This window comes from Pangasianodon hypophthalmus, chromosome 4 (genome assembly GCF_027358585.1).
Source record: "Pangasianodon hypophthalmus isolate fPanHyp1 chromosome 4, fPanHyp1.pri, whole genome shotgun sequence".
Taxonomy (NCBI): domain Eukaryota; kingdom Metazoa; phylum Chordata; class Actinopteri; order Siluriformes; family Pangasiidae; genus Pangasianodon; species Pangasianodon hypophthalmus.
Window position 1 is genome coordinate 26,058,560 of NC_069713.1, and position 22,402 is coordinate 26,080,961.

General features: G+C 41.3%; 1 protein-coding gene across 6 annotated transcripts in view; it reads left to right on the top strand.

Annotated features, from left to right (window-relative positions):
- The window catches only part of astn1 (astrotactin 1), a 281,516-nt gene that overhangs the window by 127,254 nt on the left and 131,860 nt on the right, over window positions 1-22,402 (top strand). For all 6 annotated transcript variants that reach the window (XM_053233344.1, XM_053233343.1, XM_053233345.1 and 3 more), the window contains 2 exons: window positions 1,326-1,476; window positions 11,806-11,972. In XM_053233344.1, coding sequence (XP_053089319.1) covers window positions 1,326-1,476; window positions 11,806-11,972 — 318 coding nt within the window. The remainder of the gene's footprint in view (window positions 1-1,325; window positions 1,477-11,805; window positions 11,973-22,402) is intronic.

A 22,402-nucleotide genomic window follows, 5' to 3' on the forward strand; every position in this document is an offset into this window, starting at 1 on the left:
CCTGCACCCAGTGTTCAGAGTAATCATAATATCAGTGGAACATCAAACCCCACCAAACCAATTTATCACACATCCCACTTACTCAATGCTGCAGTGATTTAGTAAACTCTATGCATAACAGGCAATAAAAAGGTCACATTTCTGTTTTCCCATCATGATTATTCTTTTTCAAATTTCAAAAGTATAAATTATAAATAGTTGGATGATTAGTGCTTTGAGGGGAAAAACACACATCAGTACAGCTCAAACCATGGCTGCAGCAACAGGTTCACATGGTCAAGGTTTGGCAAGAATTTGAATGCTTTTTCACTCAGAATAAGGCATTTGCCTCTGTCAGCTTAACAGAAACTACACAGTTTCATTTTTGATTGATTGGTTGGTTGATTATTTGATTAACTGATTCATTTATTGATGATGACACTGTGGAAATGACCTAGGGACATCTCTATACATTTACTGTGATAAAAATGACCAGAATTAATAATTATGTAGGTTATCCACCTGCATAGCTAATCAGCTAGGTAATAAGACATTGCCAAAAAGTAGCATTGCAGAAATCCAGTTGTAGCTCTAGTCAGTTGTAGATGTAGCCATCTAAGTCAGAACTTGACTGATGTATATTTACCTCCTCAAAAAAGTGAACTGTTGATGTATTTTACAAGCAAATATGTCTGTAGGTTGGATGATCTAGAGCAAGTACTTGTATATACAGCAAAATTTAAAAGAAAAAGTGCTACTCTGTTTACTGTTGATGTTGCTAACAGCCATGTTGATTTGGTGTCTCTTGCTAAACTCAGAGTTGAAGAGACTGTCCCTAATTTACGACTAGGAATTCCGAGTTTAGGGGGTCTTTGTGTTTTCCTAGCCAGAGTTCAGAAATTACTCACAAATGCGGAAAGCTCCAGATAAAGAAGCCCAGGGAGTTGACATTAGTAACAGGAAGATGTTTTTCGGTATTTGAGTTACATTATGATTTATGTAACAGCACTCAAACCAAATATAACATAACCACAATTTCATTCATTTGCCAATTTTGCATTAAATGATAGATTCAAGCTGTTGAATTTATTTCGTGACATCACAAAATGTTTTTACTGAAGTTCTTTGACCCAAAAACAATCTATGTAATTGAAAAGGGTTTAAAAGTATAAGGCATTTTTTTTTAAATTGCTTATGTGCTATTTTTTTGAGCAGTCTATATCGTTTCTCAGTCATTTACATCAGATTTAAAAGTAATTCAGATATACTATTGTGACTTACTACAGTTACGTTTTCTGAGCAGTAGTTACTGACAGCGTGTACTCTGTGTTTTTGGTATTTTGCAGAGAGGAGTTGATGATTTCCTCATCGTTTGACAGTCTGGAAGTTCTGCTGGACTCCTTTGGCCCGGTGCGAGACTGCTCAAAGGACAATGGCGGCTGCAGCCGTAATTTCCGCTGCATATCTGACCGGAAGTTGGACTCCACCGGTTGTGTGGTGCGTTACCCCGGCCCTTTCTCTACATTCTGCATGTTTTTATATACTTGTTGGCCATTACTCTAATAGGGGTTTTACTTTCTCTTTTGCACACTTGATCTCTGTTTTCACCCATTTTTTGTATATACAAAACCTGCTTTACACAGTCGCATGAAGAGAATATCAATATCAAAATTAATCTCAGGAAATTGCTAGTCTTCTTTATGATTACAGACCACAAATCCCTGGTCTTATGGCTTTTTTTTTTTTTTTTTAAATCTATTATATCAAAGTTTATTCTTGTGAAGGCTCATCAGCCATGAAATGAGGCAAGGATTCTGGTTTCTCTTGCCATCTGCCTGATGCTTAATGTGATTTCAGTTTCACTTTTTCTTGCAGTGTGATTAGTGCACTTAGTTTCTACTGCAAGATTTGTCTTAGGTTGAAAAGCAATCATGTTTAAGATTTTCTCACTCTGGTTTTTCATCCCACCTGTGCAGTTATTATTTTTGTTTGTACATTCCCTCAATACTTTCTAACATTATTTTCTTAGTTAGTTTTATTTATCAAAATATAAACAAACTAATAGCGTAATTTAAACCACAACAACCTTGACCAGACAGTTACTAAGCATGCTGTAAATGTATTGTGCAGCACAGCACATTTGTATAATGTACATGGCCTTTCTTTTTCCTGTGAGCTTCATATCTGACCACTCATTCGCGCACACATGAAAGTAAAAACCTCCTGCTCGTGCCTCTCTAGTCCCAAACAGATGGCCTTTCTGGCAAGCTTTCTAAAACTCAAAAAAAAAAAAAAAAACTAAAAGTGCCCCTAATATTTGTATCTGCATTTGTTTCCATTTAGAACACATTATCTGTTCATTTCGGAAATTGTATTCGGTTACATCCCTATCATAGTCACAGCTTCTGATTGCATTCCCAATTTTTTTTTCTTTTTTTGTTGTTTGTTTTTTTTTGTGCATGTGCGTGGTTGCGTTTGGCAGTTCAGATATTAGATCAGAACCTTTCAACAACATTCACCATTCAACAGTGATATGATGCAATTTTCTACCCATTTTATTTCTCAAAAAAATAATCTTGTACTGGCTAATGCTATTAAAATCTTTCAAAGGAGAGGGCAATAAACCACTTCCTTTTGTGCTTGCCAGGCAGGTGAAGGCTACTAACCTGCTGCTCAAGAAAAAAAAAAGCATTATCCCAGAAACCTTTTAGACTGGGCAAGCATTATGTAGCTCCACTTAGCATGAAGTAATGGGTTTAGTGGCCTGTGTTAAGAGTCTTCGGGTTCAATTCTATGACCCAGGGTAGACAAGGGTTGGAATATCACTGATCACCACATTTCTACTTTTGAGGTGGGAGTGTGCAGAATGCACATATTTGTTTGAGAGAATTTGTAGATTCCAAAATTTGGACCAACTTCAAATACAACATAAAAGACAAGGACAAACTATGGTTCTAAGCTTGTACATTATCTGGGCACAGATAATGTATGTTATGTTATGTTTTTTTATATTATGTTTTTTTTTTTGCCTTTTAATTGTTGATTATTGTATAATAGTCTTAAATGATCAGCTATGATTCTGTAACATTAAAATGAACTTTATTAATATTATATAACAGTTTTTACAAATATATTTCTAGCGATTGTATTAATAAACAGGCATTTTTATGTCATAATTTAGTAATGAACATGGGTAATGATTGAACATACTAAGTCTAACAGAAATATAAAACTGTAATATTATATACTGTTATTTGAGAGCTTAGGAACAAAAACAAGACACTAAAAACACCACTGAATGCTGAAGTGGTTTGCATGATGCAATGTGTCAAACTACAGTATTTGCACGTTGAGATGATTTGATTATCTCATCCTCCCACACTATCCCTGCCTATGACTCATATTTCACTGCTATGAGAAGAATGGCAGGTTATGCACCTCTGCATGGAGTCCGTTGGTTAAAATGTTTATATCTTTATCTAAAGTTTCTTTTAGGAATAGATTATATTAGCTTGACTTGCATAGAACTTCTGCAAGCATCACTTGGCCAGTGGCGTGTGCTGATGCAAAAAAAAATAAATAAAAAAATAATAATTAGTTCTGAAATTGTGGGAGATATCTAATATATGTAATTAAGTTACACCTTTGTATTTTGTGGTTCCTATGAGATGCTGTCTGGTGTGTGCAAATTGTAGGATATATTTGTGCTCCATCTAAAACAGAGCTAATTATGCTTTTCATGTGGCTTACAGCTGTTGTTCAGGCCTGTGTGACAGCCTAGACCTGCTGAATATTACTATTCTCTAAAATAAGGTTCATATAAATGATTAATACATTGCAGTCATGCAATGTATTAATATATTGATAATAATTTATTTGTAAGGTACCCACATAGGTTCTTTATAAGATATTCATGAGCATTGCTTAAATCTTTTATAAAGCAATGATGGGGATTTTATGAAACGCTTTTGTCAAAACTGGTGACTTTCATGTTTGTTACCTGTAAGATATACTGTCATCTTATCATGGCTACTAACTATCAACATTTGATGATAGTATTGCTCGTAGATTTTAGGGGGTAGCTGCTATAGGCAATCCAGTGTGTGTGAACAGGGTAGCGTGTCATGCACGCATTTCGTCATCACACCGAACAAAATACCAGAAGCAGATTACAAGTCAGCTGTAGCTGCTAGTCACTAGCATTGTTTAGTCCATTTTCTTTTTTTTCCAAGGTCAGAAATACTTGCAAAAGTCTGGACTGTAAATAAGCCTAAAGAGTTATTAGCTATAACTAAGCTCATTATAAAATTTAAGTAAATTGTGTAAATTATGCGTGCATGTACTCTGTGTTGAACAGCAGCGTAGATACTTATATATGAAATTATACTTATATATGAAATTAACCCTGCTAAACGACATGTTTAATTTTCTTAATTTGAGCCTCCGTTAATGTTTTGGCGAATAAAGACATTCCATGCACAGAAGAATACCATGGACAAGGGAAGCTAAGATGCATCAAAGAAAATGTTTGTTGCACTGTTCTAAAGTCAGACAGCAGGTTATTAAGTTTTGCGTAGGACTATAAAATAGACTACAAAAACACATTACGAGATAAAACACTCTTTTTGTCAATCTTAAAGCTACAGACATGTTTTCCAGCAGATATTGAAATATTGAATCTGCAATTCCCCATACTATTGTCTGAATCATCTTTATTGCATTGATGGCACATTGAGAAATTTGTAAAATGCATATACAGTACTTTGTAACACTGTTATAAATGTATAATTTGATTACTTCTTTAGTATCTTTAGTAGTATCATCAATCTTTTATATAGGTTTGTGAGTAAGTGAGATTGTAGCAGAATTATTCTTCATAATAGTTTTAAATGCAAATGGACAGCCAGCACTTTAAGACCATTTCGATACTTGTGTAAGACATAGACACTGACAATACACTTACCAAAAGGTAAGATTACACGTGGGTACTTCGTAGAAGATTGCTCAAGATTTAAGACTCCCTAAAAGTTCTGTCAGTAAAGAAACGAATAATTTAGAATTAGAGGATTAGATTAAAAATTAATTAATTACAGATACAACAGTCTCATACAGTTGACTCATAATAACTGGTATTTGAGACAAAGTCATACAGACAAGGTTTTGACATAAGCCGTACACAGTGTTACTTTATAAGATATTTAAGCATTGCTTATGAATATTATGAAGGCTCAGTGTAGGCTTCCTTCAAATAAAAGGTTACCAATGTTTTCAATCAGTGTGCCACAGTTTGTTTTTCGAATGTATGTTAATTGACCATGCAGACATTACTGAATAAAAAAGTAACACTAGAGATATTTTTCACCCTATTCACATTTCACTTGTGGAAAATTAAACACACTACCTTGCTGTCCCTGTTAGCCAATGTGAGTTCCATCTGTCGCTTTCATAGCCTGATGTTTTGTAATTGCTTGTTGACAGAGAGTGTGTAAACGATGCCTCACATTGTCTGATCTGAAAAGCTAACTGGCTGGCTCCCAGTGAGTGCAGTTCCACACTAATCAATTAACACTCTGTCCAAGGACGGCAGCGTCATCTTTAATATTGGAATCAGCATGAGCAGGCACTCTATGACCCACCTCACTGAGTATGGCACTCATCAGGAGAGCTAGCAGTGCCTTCATTTAGATTAAACTCTGATAAACGCTAAATGACGATGTGATTAATTAGTTCTTTTTTCTCTGTCGCGATTGGTATTGCAGAGAGAGCTGTCTCGTTGCTGCCTGCATGAAAAATAAATTGGTCCCTGTTCACACCTAAATAAGATGCCCTGGTGTGCTAGCAAAGAGGATCTCTTTGATTTTCCATGTTAGCAAAGACAGATGCTGGCATCACCATGCTATGTAAAACTCAGGAGATTGAGGAGCCATGGAGGAGATTTTTATGTTTTAGTCTTTTATGATTAGTCTTATTTTTTTTTTTCTTAGTATTATTTTTTTAAAGCTATTAGTGTATTAAAAGAGCAATGAATAGCATTCATGCATTGTGTGCAGCAGTCACATACTTTTCTAGATGTTGTAGAAAATAGCCTTTTCTAGTTTGTGATTCAGTCTGAGCCATTAGTTATATTCACTTGGGCTGCTGTTCCAGTCCAGTTTAAATTGAACTTGACCAGTCCATCCTGTCATGGTCCTCATTAGCATTTGAACGTCAGAATGTTTAGAGTGAACTGCTGCTTCTAGGGTAATCAACTAAAATTTGTGGAAGTTCAGCTACACAAAATTCCATGTTCACAAACATCCACATGAATGGCAACAACAGTTATCTTTTAGTGGATTTGTGATTCATGGCTATAAATAAGACATCAATTTGTCAAAGTGGTTATGTCTTTCACACTGGCACTTCATGTTACCACTTTAGACCAGCACCACAGACATGTGTTTTGAACATGCTTCTTTCTCCAATCATCTTTAATCATCTGTTTATTGTTGTTGATTTTTTTTTTTTTTTTGTCAAGCAATTGTAACACGTTGTCATTTCACTAATCAGACCAAAGAGGGGGAAAGGAAATAAGAAAATATCTATAAAATCTGTGAAAAAATCTTTCCTGTCTTGATAAGCTTCCTTCAGGCAAATCGTTTACATAAATGCTTTGGTACTGATGAGTGTGTTGAAAGGATGAGCAGCAGGGTCTTTCTTGATTTCAATAGAGTTTTTAGCTTTAAATCTATAGCATCCTTGAGGTTAGATCTCCAGGAGCAGAACTTTGGTCAGGACTCAGTCAGTTTGGTCCAAATCCCAACTAATCTCACTAGACCATCATCAGCATGATAAGGTTAAAACTATAGTTCACCGGAGGTTAGATCTCTGTGAGCACATGTCTATTCCTCATATTGTTTCTTAAGGCAAGATTTAAACCTGGGGCATGTGGAGACAGAAGGTCGTTCCATCAGTCCATCCATCAACAACAATTCCTGCTAAGCTGTTCTCAGTTCTCTGTTAAGACTCTGAAAGGTCCTGTGAGTGCATGCTCTGTGAGAGAGAGGCTATTATACAATGCTTCTGTACAGCACCACCATGTTTTTATCAAAAGTGGATTTAAAGGGATTTATCCATTTCTGTCACTGTCTTGCTGTTCAAGACGCCAGGGCATACTAATTCTGGATTGCAGCCCCTAAAGTGACCTGAAATATAATTCCTGCTCTCATGCTTACAAAGACATATGGACACTTGTGCTGAGAAATTGTCTGCTACGCTGAGGGATGGTGAAGGAAGCTTGTCCACTGGTCTTGTTTTTCAAATGTGTGACGTTTTCTTGGCATTTTAAAATGAAGTGAAGAGATTTCAGGACAGAACAATTTGTTATGGTTATCTCAGTGAGCAACCAGACATCTCTTGATACTAAATCTGAACACATTTATCTTCAAAGATTAATCTTTCGTGTGGTTGCCTTTTTTCATGCAAGAATATGTGAAAGCCTTGAAGATGCTAAACTAAACAGTCCTCTCAGAGTAATAGGGTCAGAATAAAATATCTGCTATAAGTGATAAACTAGTGTAGGCATTATATTGCATGAGGATCACAGTTTATTGTAATTTTCATTGCATGCTAGTTTAAGTTTGGGTAGCTGGAGAAGCTGGATGTCCACTTACAGTCCCTTCTTAAAATATTGGAATGACAAGACCAGTTCTTTGGTTTCTGCTATACATTGAAGACATTTGGGTTTGAGATCAAAAGATGAATATGAGACCAGAATGAGATCAGAATTTCAGCTTTCATTTCCTGATATTTACATGTAAATGTGTTAAACAGCTAAGAACATAGCACATTTTGTTTCTAAATCTATGGAATGTTATTCAAGGGCAATATTAAATACATAAATTTAACATTATTATTACATATATATATATATATATATATATATATATATATATATATATATATATATATATTCTTAAAAACCCAAAACATATTTGCCTAGATCCCTCGCACACATTGCAATTAATCACTTTGATTTACTATCTCATGGCCACATTAAATTATGTGCACAGTTAACTGAGTAAAGTACAGAATATATATAAAAATAAAAGTATTGCCCTGTCCAGTCACTTGGCGCATCTCTCAACAGAAGATAGTAGCAGTCTAGTCCAGTATTGCTGCATAAATAGCCTAATTATCACATTAATCATGGCAAACTTGTCAAATTGTCTTGCTTCCACCCTCATTATTTGGCTATATACTGAAGACATTTGGGTTTGAGATGAGAAAATTTCAGAATTTCATTTCCTGATATTTACATCTAGATCTGTTAAACAACTTAGAACGTGGCACCTTTTGTTTGAACCCAGTTATTTTTCAAGTGATCAAGTGAATTCAGAAATATTGGAACATGTGAGGTCTATCGTCTAATATTTATCTTTTGATCTCAAACCCAAACGTCTTCAGGGTATGGCAAAAACAAAAGAACTGGTCATCCAGTACTTTCAGAGGGAACTGTATTTGTGAGATTAAAAGCTTTACTAGTTCATGGTTTTCTTCCATGTATTGTGAATTTATACTCAAATACAATAACTCATGGGGGTGTGACGATACACTCCATTCATCATTCAATTCAATTCATGATACTGGCTTCACGATTTCTATTCCATTTGATTGTCAGTATATTTTAAACAAAAATTGAATGAAGAAAAAAGAGACTGAAAAGGCTTTTAAAAATTTCTAAATCGTAAACAATGCAAAACAATGTGCATTTTTGTCACATTGTGTGTATAAAACTAAATAAATAAAAATTGCTACAAACATAGGTTTAATATTGTAAAAAAAAAAAAAGTACTACAGGTTGACCATATCTTAAAATAAATAAATACATTCACGAATTCTCCCAAAAATTTTGATTGAGTAAACAAAGTGTCTGACCTGCGCATTTTTAAACTGGTCGACTGAAACATAATGAGCTCTGTAGAGAAATAGAGCTCCTCCATAGCGAAATAGAACTCCAAAGTTGGATAAAATGCCTGATTTATTCGGCCTTTGGTGGTGTTTGACAGCTACTGAAGAGTTCTTTTTAACCGTTATAATGTGGTCATCTAACCGTATAATGTATAATGCGTGTTGGCTATTGCAGTCCGGAGCTATCTGACTATCAAGCTTCACAAGTGCAGATCACACAGACTCTCCACGAAAGAACACACTAACAAATTTTACCTTTTCATATATAGAAATGGATTGCTAAAGTTAAATGACTTTAAATCGGGTAGGATCCAGTTCTTCTCACTTGACCCCTTCCTTTTATGTTTTCCTTGATCATAAATCTTTGTGAAAAGGCATTATCATAAAGACCCCTTTTAATATAAAAAAGCATTATTATAAAACCCTTTTTATATTATCTACTCCCACAGACTTGCTTTTATTCTGTTGACCTTTCTAAATCTCTGGTCACAAAAGGAAGAAGCAAACAGAAGGCTATGATCCAATCATTATAAATGCTTTTTGACCCCAGCTCAGTAAAGGTGTATTACATTTCAGACTTTTGGAAAAGGCTGTTATAGGATATTTGTAGAGGGGAAATGGGATGCTCATTGGTTCTTTGGTTAGAAACCCCTTACACATTTATGGATGCTGGTTATTGAATTCTGATTAGAAAAAGGATGCCTGTAAAGGACTGTGGAAGATTCTCCCCATGGATTAAGCCATATTTTTTCATAAATCTCATCCTGATTGAATTTATAGCCAGTGAGTTGCTTCTGAGTCATGGACAGCTCTTAATATCGTCATCGTTCTGAGTGGACTGGCTTTGTAGAGGTGTTGCATGGCATGTTAGTAAATAGCAATATATAGCCAATATACAGTATAATGGATGGATATAATGAACGGTATTGCAAAATTATGAACTGTTTTAGATTTTTTTTTTAATTTTATAAGGTTAGGGGAAATAATTTTACCAAAACAGAAGACACTCTACACTTCAAATGGCTTCCAGCATTATTTATGCCCACCCTATGTGGTTTTGCTCTAACAAATATAATTCTTATAATTTTTAAATAATACTATTTTCTCTCAAAAACAGGCATGGCAACAGTATTGACATAATTGCTCACCAACCGCAGGAAATCTGTTCATATTTTTGACCATTTCCTGTTCCCCTGGTTATAAACAGTAAAATATTTCATTCATTTTCATACAAAAAGGTCAAGAGCTTTCATTAGAAAAGAGAAAGATGGTTGTTGACCTTCACAAGTCAGGTAATGGATGTTAAAAAATAGATATGCAGTTAAAATACCATTAAGCAGAACTACAACCTAATTACAAAGTTAAACAGTCAAAAAAATCACAGTTTTACATTTAACTGTTCAGTTCAGTTAGACATTATCAGACTTTATTGTTCTACTAAAGACTGTTCCTGACACCTTAAAACTCATTCCATTATGATTAGGAGTGTCAATCTTGTTTGGATTATGCAATATGCATCTTGATACGGCAGTACGACATACAGTACGTTATGATACAAAATGATACAATTCAAGAAGTTTTGATACGTAATGATTTGATACATTTCAATTAACCGATATGATTAAGTTCAGCACCAAGACGATTCGATTCAGCATTGATACCATTCAGTTCAGTACCGATATGATTTGATTCACCACTGATACGATCCAGTTTATCACCAGTGCAAGTCTGTTCAGCAATGATATGATTCTGTTCAGCATTGATACAATGCAATTCAGCACTGATATATTTCGATTTGTTGCTGATACAGTTCGCATTCAGCAATGATATGATTCTGTTCAGCACTGATACGATTCGATTCACCACTGATACGATTTGGTTCAGCGGTGATATGATTTGGTTCCACACTGAAATGATCTGATACAGGTCCAAGCCAATAAGATTCAATTCAGTTAAATTTAACATGTATTGATGTGTCTTAGTTTTGACTCTGTAAGGAGCAGCAATTTTAAATGTTACTTCACTGTCTTAATTTTGTTTAAGAATTGGTCCTTTGTCAGTTCCCTGTACTACTACTACTTCTCTCCCCAAATCTTTGCTTGGGGATGCACATTTAAGTATTAGAGACTGTTGGACCAATTATCAAATGTAATTGTTTTTTTTTCTTTACAGCCCTATTAATTAATTTTTTTCATCCTGGGACACACCAGTTTTTCAGGGTGCATCCTCCAGTTTTAGAAATATTACAGAATCATGGGTTTTTGAATATACAATACAGCAAATTGTCCTAAACAGAAGTCCATGTGTTCTGGACACTAGAGAGAGAGAGTATGAAATTTATACCTTAATGCCCAAAAGGCATACAGAGAAATTTCTCCTGTTCTCCATGCAGGATTGCCTAGTCAGAGTCAACCAATCAAAGTCCCCTTTAAAGCCAGAGCTGACAGAAACATCATCACTGGCTGTGTAGTGCTGAGCAAAATTGCTTTGGGAGATGCATAGAATGGTGTGAAACAGAGAGAGCAGGTGTGGAGTTGCAAAAGCGGGGTAATCTTGGATGGGTATACTTTCACCCGTACGCACATGTAATTGCATGATTCAAAAGGTGGAGAGTGAGTATTTTGCAATATCCTGTGGGACTTGTGTGCTGTTTATGCTCTTCTATTTCAATACTAGTTGTGTAAGAGCTGTGTGAGTGGGCTGGAACTCAAGTATGAAATGCCAACACAAATACAAATCGTGAAGGGATCCGCTTCACTTCTTAGAATAATTGATGACAAGTTGTGACATTTCTGCATTGGGCTTTATTTATTACAGAATATGGTCAAGGTTTCATTCAATTAGTTACATTTTTTGTCTTTTTTGCTTTGTCTGTGTTAGTGCCCTCCTGGTCTGAGCCCAATGAAGGATGGTACTGGTTGCTATGACCACCACATTGGCATCGACTGCTCTGATGGATTTAATGGTGGCTGTGAGCAGCTGTGTCTTCAGCAACTAGCTCCCCTTGAGGAAGACCCTACCCTTTACAATATCCAGATGTTCTGCGGGTGTGCGCGCACACACACACACACACACACTCCTATGTACAAAACTAGGCACCCTTGTACACTTACAGGCACATGCAGGATTAACCTGTATTTAGGAATGTTGACATGAATTAGTGATCTTTTTTATTTGTTTGTTTGTTTGTTTTTGGTTGAGAAAAAGTACACCTGTAACTATTGTAATTGTAGGCAATAGAATTAAGTTTCCCTACTTGATATTTCTTCTTCCATATTGCTGAGATATGAAAGCATTTGAACATTTACATGAAAGTGTAAACCTTGCAGGTTTAACCTAACCTTTTATATAATGAAAACTTTATTATCAAAACTGCTATCAGACTTTGCACAGTATCTACAGCTCTGCATTTCTGTGAGCTTATGACATCCACCAGAGATTTTTACACAATAGGATACCAAGCATAGCTGAGCTGTTATTTAAATTTTTATCTCCTGGGTATGAATGCCTTACTAGAAGGTGAACTGTGCCTAGATTATCAATGATTTGGCTGATTAATTAATTAATACCTTTTGGTATCATCTCAAATCTGCATTCACTATTTGCAAGTTTTTTGATGGTGGGGTATTTGGAGAGCTGCATACATGGCATGTGCTTTTGAAAACCATAAGGGTGCCTGCAGATGATCAGTGTTTTGCAGTTCCCTCAGTACAAAGGTAGGCGCACCATACAAAAGATAAGAGCTAGCCCACTGTGCATGTTTCTAAATCCAACATGTATCTAAATCTAGAACAAAAAAAAAGGGTTCTGGCTTTGGTCCTTTGGAGAAGAAAAAGGGGAAATGCAGAAGGCAAGAGGGTGATTGAGGCTATCAAGCTATTTTAAGTTGAATAATTGGCAAATAATTAGCTGCTGCTCCATTGTAACTAGAGAGTCGCATCTTTGCCACATCACATTAAAGGCTTTTTTTTTATTTTATCTTTTTTTGTAACAATATTTTATTTATCAAACATAAAGAGTATACAGTAATTGGGATTTTTCATTGCAGCCAAATAAAAATAAAAAATAACAATAATAAATTGATAAAAAAGGAACAAAACCCTTGCATCTGCATGTACAAAAACAGTATTAACCTCTTTAATTGTTTATATACTTTCACTACCTATTAAGTCTATAAAAGAGATACCATCAAAATTTTCTAAAAAGTCATGAAACATTTTCCATATGGTCCAAAATATATGAAGTTTGTTACTAAATAAGTAATCTTTTCCAAGGCAAGACATGAAGTCAACCCATTTATCCATCGAGAAACCCAGGACTTTCTTCTTTTTTCCAAGAGCAAGCAATTACATGTTTAGCCTATGGCAAATAAAACGTTAACAGCAATCTTTCATATTTGGTAATTTTAAAGTTCAAAGGATAATGTGATGAGATGTATTGTCTGCTTAACCATTTATACTGAAGAAATCCCAAATGGGTGCTCACTGTCTGCGTTAGAGCTTTTAATCAAGCTGTTTCCCACTCTTCCTCAGTTACATCAACCTGCAGATCGGACCGCCATGCTTGAAGTGTGCCGTGAAATAGTTCTTTAGATTTGGCCACAAACTACTTATATAATGCAGATATCTGACCCCGATCTTTCAAACAGTTATGCTTGATATTTTCTAAAGTAGAAAGAGGGCGCTCCACTTGTCTTGACTGAATGAAGCTACGTAATTTCAAATACTTTTTTAAAGTGTTTTTGGGGGATTCCAAACCTTGTCCTGATTTCTTCAAAGGATATAAATCCTCTCTCATTATAAGGGTCAGACACTTTCTTAATACCTTGGTTTGACCAGAACTTAAAGCCTGGATCAGCTCTACTGGAAGTACAGCTGGAAGTTACCAAACACTGGTGTAAAACATGAAATTTGTGATGTTTCACCTAGATATGCAAGAGCATCATACCGAACTGCTATAGTATTCCTGGTGTGGATTTTTTTATACGTTTAATTAACTTTTAATTATCTGCTGAATACAGATATAAATTCAAAGGAATTGAAATATAGTGGGCTTCTATGGAGAGCCGGGGTGGAGGATAATCTTTTTCAAAATAAAACACTGCACACTAATTTGAGCTGCGCAGTAGTCCCAATTTAGGTTTGGCAGGTTTAATCCCCCTCTATCATAGGGTAAGTAAAGCAAAGAAAGCCCAAGACAAGGACACTTGTTGTTCTAAATAAAGCTTGTGAAATTTGTCCACCTGTTCAACAGATCAATTACAGAATCTTTTAGAGGGCTGTAATTAGCAGATATAATTTCATCAACAGTAGGAGTAATTTTAATCCCAAGATAAGTAAAACCCTCTTGTGAAACTGTAAAAGGTGTCTGAAATGGTGGGTGAAGTCTTACCTCTTTATGGAGAAACCTCAATGCAGACTTAGAATTATTAATTTTGTATCATGAAAATTCCCCAAAAGTTTCAGTCAAATTAAGCAGTGCTGGAATAGACTGTTTCAGATTGGAAAGGAATATAATAATATCATCTGCACATAATGAAATACGGTGGTCTGAGGAGCCAACTGTGATCCCTGAAATATGTGAATGTTTATGGACTGCCATGGGGGGATATCATTCCATTTGTTATCTCAGTATCTCAGCTGAAGGGTTAGCATACAGAATCTGGATCCATTTCAGAAACTTTTCCCTGAATCCCATTCTTTCTATAGCCTTGAACAAATATCGAACACTTTTTCAATGTCTAATGAAAGAAGTGCATTATCATAAGTATGAGATTTCTCATATAGTATGTTAAGCTCTCTGTGGATATTATGCAAACCTTGCCTCCCCAAACAAATCCGTTTTGATCCATATGGATAATTTGGGGCAACAGTATTTCTAACCTTTTTGCTAACACCTTGCAGAGGATCTTTAAATCATTGGTAAGGAGAGAAACTGGCCTATACGAACCACAATCTGTTGATAGCTTACCAGGTTTTAACAGCAGTTTGATCACTGCAGTGTTCAAAGAGGAGGCAGAGCACCATTTTTTAATGATTCCTGGTACATTTACAATAAAGGCTAAATTAATTTATGCTGAAAAAATTTATATATTTCTATTGGTATACCATCAGGCCTTCCATCCTTTCATACTACTAATGGCCTCAGACAGTTCCTCACACTCTAAGCTATCTTCAAGGGATGCTATAAAGTCAGCATCTATGAATTTAAAATCTGAAGCATCCAGGAATGCTTCTTGTTTCTGTGTGGAGCTATCTGAATAATCAGAACTGTATAGATCCAGATAGTGCTTCCTGAAGACATTATTTATGTTTACTTGATCAAATGTTATCTCACCCTCCTCGGTCTGAATGGAATTTATGGTCCTTTCAGCTTGTATCTGCTTGATACGCCAGTCTGATGTGTCAGTCTGCAAAATAAAAGGGAGGGAGAAGTCATGAGAATACAAGAGCGGTCCGCCACAGAGTGCAGCTTTTACCTGAGTGAAAGCCCGCTGACATCCACTGGACCGGATCTGGTGACCCCTTTTTAGTGAGATCAGTCAGCGGGCTGGTGACTTCCGTATAATTAGGCACAAACCTATGGTAATAGCCAGCCAGCCCAAGAAACTGTCTCACCTCCCAGATACCGTAATTCTATCTGCCAAATTGCGCACTTCCTTGGGGTGAGTCCCGACCATCTCAACTTCCTTCCGCCGCGAGTCTCAACGATCTCAGAACAGCCCTCAGGTGCTGCATGTGCCACTATCAGTCACTACTGTTGATAATAATGTCATCTAAATAGGCAGCGGCATATGCAGCATGTGGACGAAGGATTCTGGCCATGAGTTGCTGGAACGTTGTGGGGACCTGGACAACACAAAAGGAAGGGTTACGAATTGGTGTAACCCAAACGGAGTGGAAAAGGCCGCTGTTTCGCGAGAAATTGGAGTCAAGGGGATCTGCCAATATCCCTTTGTTAAATCCAGTGTCGAATAAAAGCGAGCTGCGCCTAACTGATCGAGCAGCTGGTCAATGCGAGGCATTGGGTATGCATCGAATTTAGACACCACGTTGACTTTTCTAAAGTCCACACAAAAACGTACCATTCCATCGGCCTTGGGCACCAAAACCACTGGGCTGCTCCAGTCACTGTGGGACTTGTCGATTACTCCCATGTCAAGCATAGCCTTGAGTTCATCCCAAACCACATTTTTTTGTGGTCGGGCAGACAATAGGGGTGGCTCAATACCACCACCCTGGGGTTATCTACATGTGGTGCTCTATAAGATCAGTGCAGGGGGAGAGGCAAGAACATGACGGAAAACGTCTCCAGGTTACGTAACCATGGTTCCCCAAGGGAACGAGACGCTGTGTCAAAACGCTATGGGAATGCCTTCAGCGTGACTACGCTCTGAATCACATGTGTAATCAGTCCAATGGATGCACGAGACATCACAGGCGGGGTGACGTAGCGACCAGGAAGCTTAAAAGCGCGTGTGGTGGATACAGCGGCAGCTTCGAGAATGAAGCGAGCGCTCGCAGGGATGCCAGAAGTATGGCACTGAGACGCAGCGTCTCGTTCCCTCGGGGAGCCATGGTTACATACGTAACCTGGAGACGTTCCCCTTCAGGAACTCGAGCTGCGTCGAAACGTTATGGGAACGAGTGTGCCCACGCTGCCAGACTTACAAATCCCAGCTAGGGCGAGAGAACAAAACAGCCTGGAGTGGCTCGCATGTCGAGACCATAGAACCTGACGAAAATCAGGGGCACAAACCAACCCACAGCGTTGCAGATGTCCTGCATAGAGACACCTGCCAGAAAGGCGCAAAGTCTAAATAAGAGGGGGCCACTGAGAGGGCCTGTAGATCCCCAACTCTCTTGAGAGAAGAAATCACCAGAAGAAAGGATGTCTTCAAAGTGAGATGACGATCAGATATCTCCTCTATAGGCTCGAAAGGAGGTTTACAGAGAGCCTCCAGTACCACAGCCAGGTCCCACGGAGGGACACGAGATCGTACCGGAGGCCTCAGCCTCAGCACATCGCGGAGGAAACGTGTAACTAGGGGGTGTCTGCCCACAGACTGACCACCGAGAGGGGCATGGTAGGCCGCAATGGCCGCCACTTAGACCTTCAAGGTGGAGTGGGTCAACTCTGCAGAGAATCGGACCTGCAGGAACTCCAGCACTGTACCAACTGGGCAGAGCTGGCGGTCTCCGCACCAAGAAGTTAAAAGATTCCACTTCAAGGCGTACAGTTTCCTCATTGAGGGAGCTCTGGATTGGAGAATGGTCTCAACAACCTCAGTTGAGAGACCAGAAGCCACGAGTTGTGCCCCCTCAGAGGCCATACCCACCACTTCCATAACTCCGGGAGGGGGTGGAAGCCCGCCTGTGAGAGGAGGTCCCTCTTGACGGGGATCTCCCATGGAGGGCCGACTAGAAAGGAAATCAGGCCTGAGAACCATACTCGGCCTGGCCAGAACGGGGCTACTAACAACAGACGGACCCCGTCCCAGCGCACTCTCTCCAGAACTCCCGGGAACAGAGCAATCGGGGGAAGGGCGTACAGACGAAGCCTCAGCCAAGTCTGTACCATGGCATCCAGTCCGAGAGGAGCTGGATGAGTCAGAGAGAACCAGAGGGGACAGTGCGATATCTCCTGAATCGCAAACCTGAGCCTGGCCAAACACTCTCCATATCTGCTTCACCACCTCGGGGTGAAGCCTTCGTTCCCCGGGCCTCAGCCCCTGCCTCAACGGGATGTCTGCTCCCATATTGAGATGGATCTGGGGCACCAGCCTGTAAAGGGGGCGTGAACGCAGACCTCCCTGATGGTTGACGTATGAGACCACCGCTGTGTTGTCGGTGCGCACCAACACATGGCGATCTCTTAGGTCCAGGAGAAAGTGTTTCGATGCTAGAAACACGGCCAGCATCTCCAGGCAGCTGATGTGCCAAGTGAGATGGCGGCCGCTCCACAGACCGTGGGCTGAGCGGCCACTCATGACCGTTCCCCAAACGGTGAGAGATGCATCCGTCGGTAGTGTTACACGGCGACAAGGAGCTCCCAGCATCGAGCCCTGGGACAAGAACCAAGGTTTCCTTCATATGTCTAAGGCACGTAGGGATCGCCGTATAACCTTGATCATGCAAAGCGGGTTTCCCCTCAGGGAGAACCCCTTGGCTTGAGCCACCACTGTAGGGGTCTCATGTACAGCAGACCAAAAGCTATCACGTTGGACGCAGCTGCCATCAGACACAGCAGTTTCTGGAGCTTTACAGTGAGTGACCCGCCTTCTCTCACTCTCATGACTGCTGTGAGGATCGACTCAATCCGAGCAGGAGACAGACGTGCATGGTCGAATCCCACACCACGCCCAGATAAGTGGTTCTCTGTACTGGAGAAAGCACACTTTTCTTGGCGGAACTTCCTGTGTTGGAGAAGGATAGAAATGTGGAAATATGTGTCTTTTAGTTCGATTTTGACAAACCAGTCCTCGGACCTGATCTGAGACATGACTTGATTGATTGTGAGCATCCTGAACTTCAGTGGCATGACTGAGCGGTTCAAATGACACAATTCTAAAATGGGACACAACCCTCCATCGGAATGATGAAGTACTGGCTGTAGAACCCGGACTCTCTGTCATGAGGGCCACCTCGATGGCCCCCTTCCTCAGGAGAGTGTTTACGTCTTGTTCCGTTACCAGAGCCTGCTCAGGGCCCACCAGAGTGGGAAGAACCCTGCAGAAACGAGGCGGTGGAGAACCGGATTGGATTCGGTAGCCTCTCTCTACAGTATGCAGGACCCATTGAGACACATTTGGCAGAAGTTCCCACGCTGCCAAATAGTCCACTAAGGGAATCAGTCTCTCGAGACTAACCTCTGGTGTAATGAGAGCGGCTAGCTCGGTGCCCTGAAGCGGCGGACCGGCAGGGGATGGCCGAACTAGCTGCTCTGGAAACCTCTGAAGAGGTAGCAAGCCTCCCAGTACTGCTACGTTCCTGGGAGGAAACTGAGAGAAGCGCTCACCAGAGACCGCTGCGCCCTGAAGCACCAAGGGTGGCAGGGTTGGCAGACCGATCTCCTGAGGGCACTGAAGAGAGACGGGCACCGTGTGATGAGGTGTACACTGCTCTTCCCCAGAGGGGCCTGCCCTCAGAAGTCCTGTGCGACAAGCATCAGGACTTCCTGGCCGAGGTCTTCTTAGACCGCAGAACGGTCCACAGATCCAGCTTTGCCCTAGAAGACCCCGGCTTAGAATGTCGCTGGGGCTCCTGGTCCCGACACGGGCGAAGCTCAGTTTCTGTGCCTCCCGGTGTGAGGAGCTGGTACAGGGAGGGGGCTGCTCCCGCCCGGCAGCCCCAAGAGCTAGAGAGCGGCGAGGGAGGAACCGCTGAAACACCGCCGCTTGTGTACGGGCCTCCTGGTACCTATTGACGACAGCATTGAGGGTGTCGCCGAACAGGCCAGAAGGTGCAAGCGGGGCATCCATGAGGAAGACCCTGTCCTTTTCTTTCATATCACACAGGGTCAACCACAGATGCCTCTCCGCCACCACCAGTGCTGCCATGGACTTGCCGATAGCTTGGGCGGTCTCCATGGTGGCACGGAGAGACAAATCAGCGGTTCATCTGAGCTCGGTGACATCCTCAGACTTAATCTCCCCGCCCACGTCTAGCTCTTTCAGCAGATCGGCTTGGTAAGCCTACAACACCGCCATGGTGTGCAGGCAAGCACCAGCCTGGCCTGCTGCCGTGTACCCCTTGCCCATCAGCGCTGAGGTGGTCTGCAGCGGCTTGGAGGGCAATGCCGGAGCCTTCAGTGACGATGCTGTGCCAGGGGACAGATAGCTAGCCAGCGCCTGTTCAACCCGGGGCACCTCAGTGTGGAGGTTGGGGAAGAAAGGTAGGCTCCGGCGTGGAGGTGGTGGCCTACTCCGCAGAAAGCGTTTCTCGGTGGGCCAGTCAGTGTTCAGCTGGGCCACAGCACGAGTAACCACCTCCAACAGCTCCTCATACTGGGGAGATTGAGGGGGCGAATCCTCATCAACGCCCTCCATGTCATCCTCCTCGGAGGAAGACAGGAGGCCCGTCGAGCCCTCTCCCCGGGGGAAAGAAACCGCGGAACGGGCTTCCGATCCCAGAGAGCAGGTGAAGAAGATAAAAGATCTCCATTCCCTCCGCCAAATCCATTTGCGATCCCCATGAGTGTAGCCGCCGCTCTGCCTCAGCAGAAGCGGGGCCAGCACCGAGAGGAACACTCCTGGTGAAGCACACGCAGCGGCAAACGCACGCAATGCGGGCAGTCGGCTCCCTCGAGAGCCGACTTTGCATGCTCTGCTCCCAAGCAGACAACGCACAGACCGTGTGTATCCCCACCCTTAATATAGCGCAGGCAGGGAGAAACACACAGCCTAAAATGCTGCCTGCTCTCGCCCTTATATTTCGTCTTTTCGCGAGCTTTATGCATGCCGCGGCAAAAGAGAAACAACATAAAAGGACCGACACACAGAGCACGCGCTGAATGAGAAAAAGCTGCCGCTGTATCCACCGCATGCTTTTAAGCTTTCTGGTCACTACGTCACCCCGGCTGTGACGTCTCGCTCATCCATTGGACAGATTACACACGTGATTCAGAGCATGGTCACACTGAAGGTGTTCCCATAGCCTTTCGATGCAGCTCGAGTTCCTGAAAGGGAACTCCGCTTGCAGTTTATCCATGTCCGTGATTTGGGATGGAGAGAGGTGGTCTCCTGGATTGAGCCGCTGTTTTTAGGTTTATCTCCAGTCCTAGCTCCTCCCTGTCCAGAACAACCATCGCCAAATCCACGTGAACCACCTCTTTCCATGGTTTAAGGAGTTTAAGGTGGTACTCCCCACCTCTATTCGTTTGCCTTACTTCATAGTCAAAATCCCCAGCCAGTTGTGTGACCTCAAAGGCTCCTTGCCACTTAGCGAGTAATTTATAATTAGACAGTAACACGGGTAAAACGGGTAGTAAATTCAGCACTTTATCTCCTGATGCAAACTTTTCTTAGCCGAGTACACCGGTATACAGCCAGGGTTGACGTTCTTGGGCCTGTAGCAATTTTTCCTGGGTTATGTGGCTTAAGGTGTGGAGTTTTGCTCTTAGGTCAAGAACGTGCTGAATTTCTTTTTTTCTATTAGAAGGTCCCTCCTCCCAGTTTTCTCAAATGACATCAAGCATGCCACGAGGCTTCCGCCCATACAATAACTCGAACGGGGAACACCCTGTGGAGGCTTGCGGGAACTCTCGCACTGCAAATAACAAGGGCTCTAGCCACTTATCCCAATTTTGCACATCATATTGAACTGACTTACGAATCATTTTTTTAGCATTTGACTGAATCCTTCCACCAGCCCATCTGTTTGCTGATGATAATTTAATTCCCAGCAATTCGTAAAGATCGTGTAGTGTTTGTGACATGAAAGACGTGCCCTGATCACTCAAGATCTCTTTCGAGATCCTGACTCGAGAGACAACACGGAAGAGTGCCTCCATAACATTACGTGTGGAGATGTTGCACAGAGGTACTGCTTCCGGGTATTGTGTTGCATAGTCCACTAGAACCAACACAAAGCGTTCATGCCATGACAATTCTTTCGAAGGGGACCTCGATTAATGGGAGTGGGTGCAGTGGCGCTTTTTGGGTGGCTGGCGGATTCAACAGCTGACATTTGCGACTTGCCGCACACCACCTGTGAACATCGTCAAGAATGCCGGGCCAGTAGAAGCGTGCTATGAGACGGTCTAGTGTTTTATCCTGTCCTAAGTGCCCCGCCACCTCTCCATCCAATGCTGTGCACATCCCACACTGTTTTTTACTACTGCAGGACCCATCTACAAACATTTCCCTTGCTAATGCTTGAAACCCTGGCCTATTCGTCCCCAGGATTAGTGGATGGGTGAGGCGAGGACTAAGGCCTCTATATTTTTGCCCCAGAATTGAATAATGAGCGGCACTAGCGGATATTCATAAAAACCCCCATGCACACACCTCCCCTTCACCAAACGGGCCTTTCCCAATGCCTCACCTTGAACCAAGCATTGGTGAATTGAGGTCTGGTTACAGCCCGAATCCACCAGTGCGTGGTATGCACCCCTTTGAACACACAAAGCGGTACATCCCGGTTCGATCGGGGCGGCCTGCGGCGCATCGGGGACCAACACCCCCACATCCATTACATGGCAATGGTCCTGGAAATGCCCAGGCTCCCCGCAATGCCAGCACACCGGCCCAGGCCTTAATCTGACAGCTGTGGCCTTGGATTCACCCACCTGGGGGAGAGAAGAGACAGACACAGAGGGAGGGGGCGGGAAAGCATGGGTTCTGGGAACTGGTTTTGGGGGAGCAGGGACAGGAAAAAAGGCCAGGAGGAGGGGGAGAGACACGAGACCAAGAGAGAGGGAAATAGGAGGGGCTTGTTTGCCCCAGGATGCCGCCAGGTGGTTCTCTGCCAACTGGACT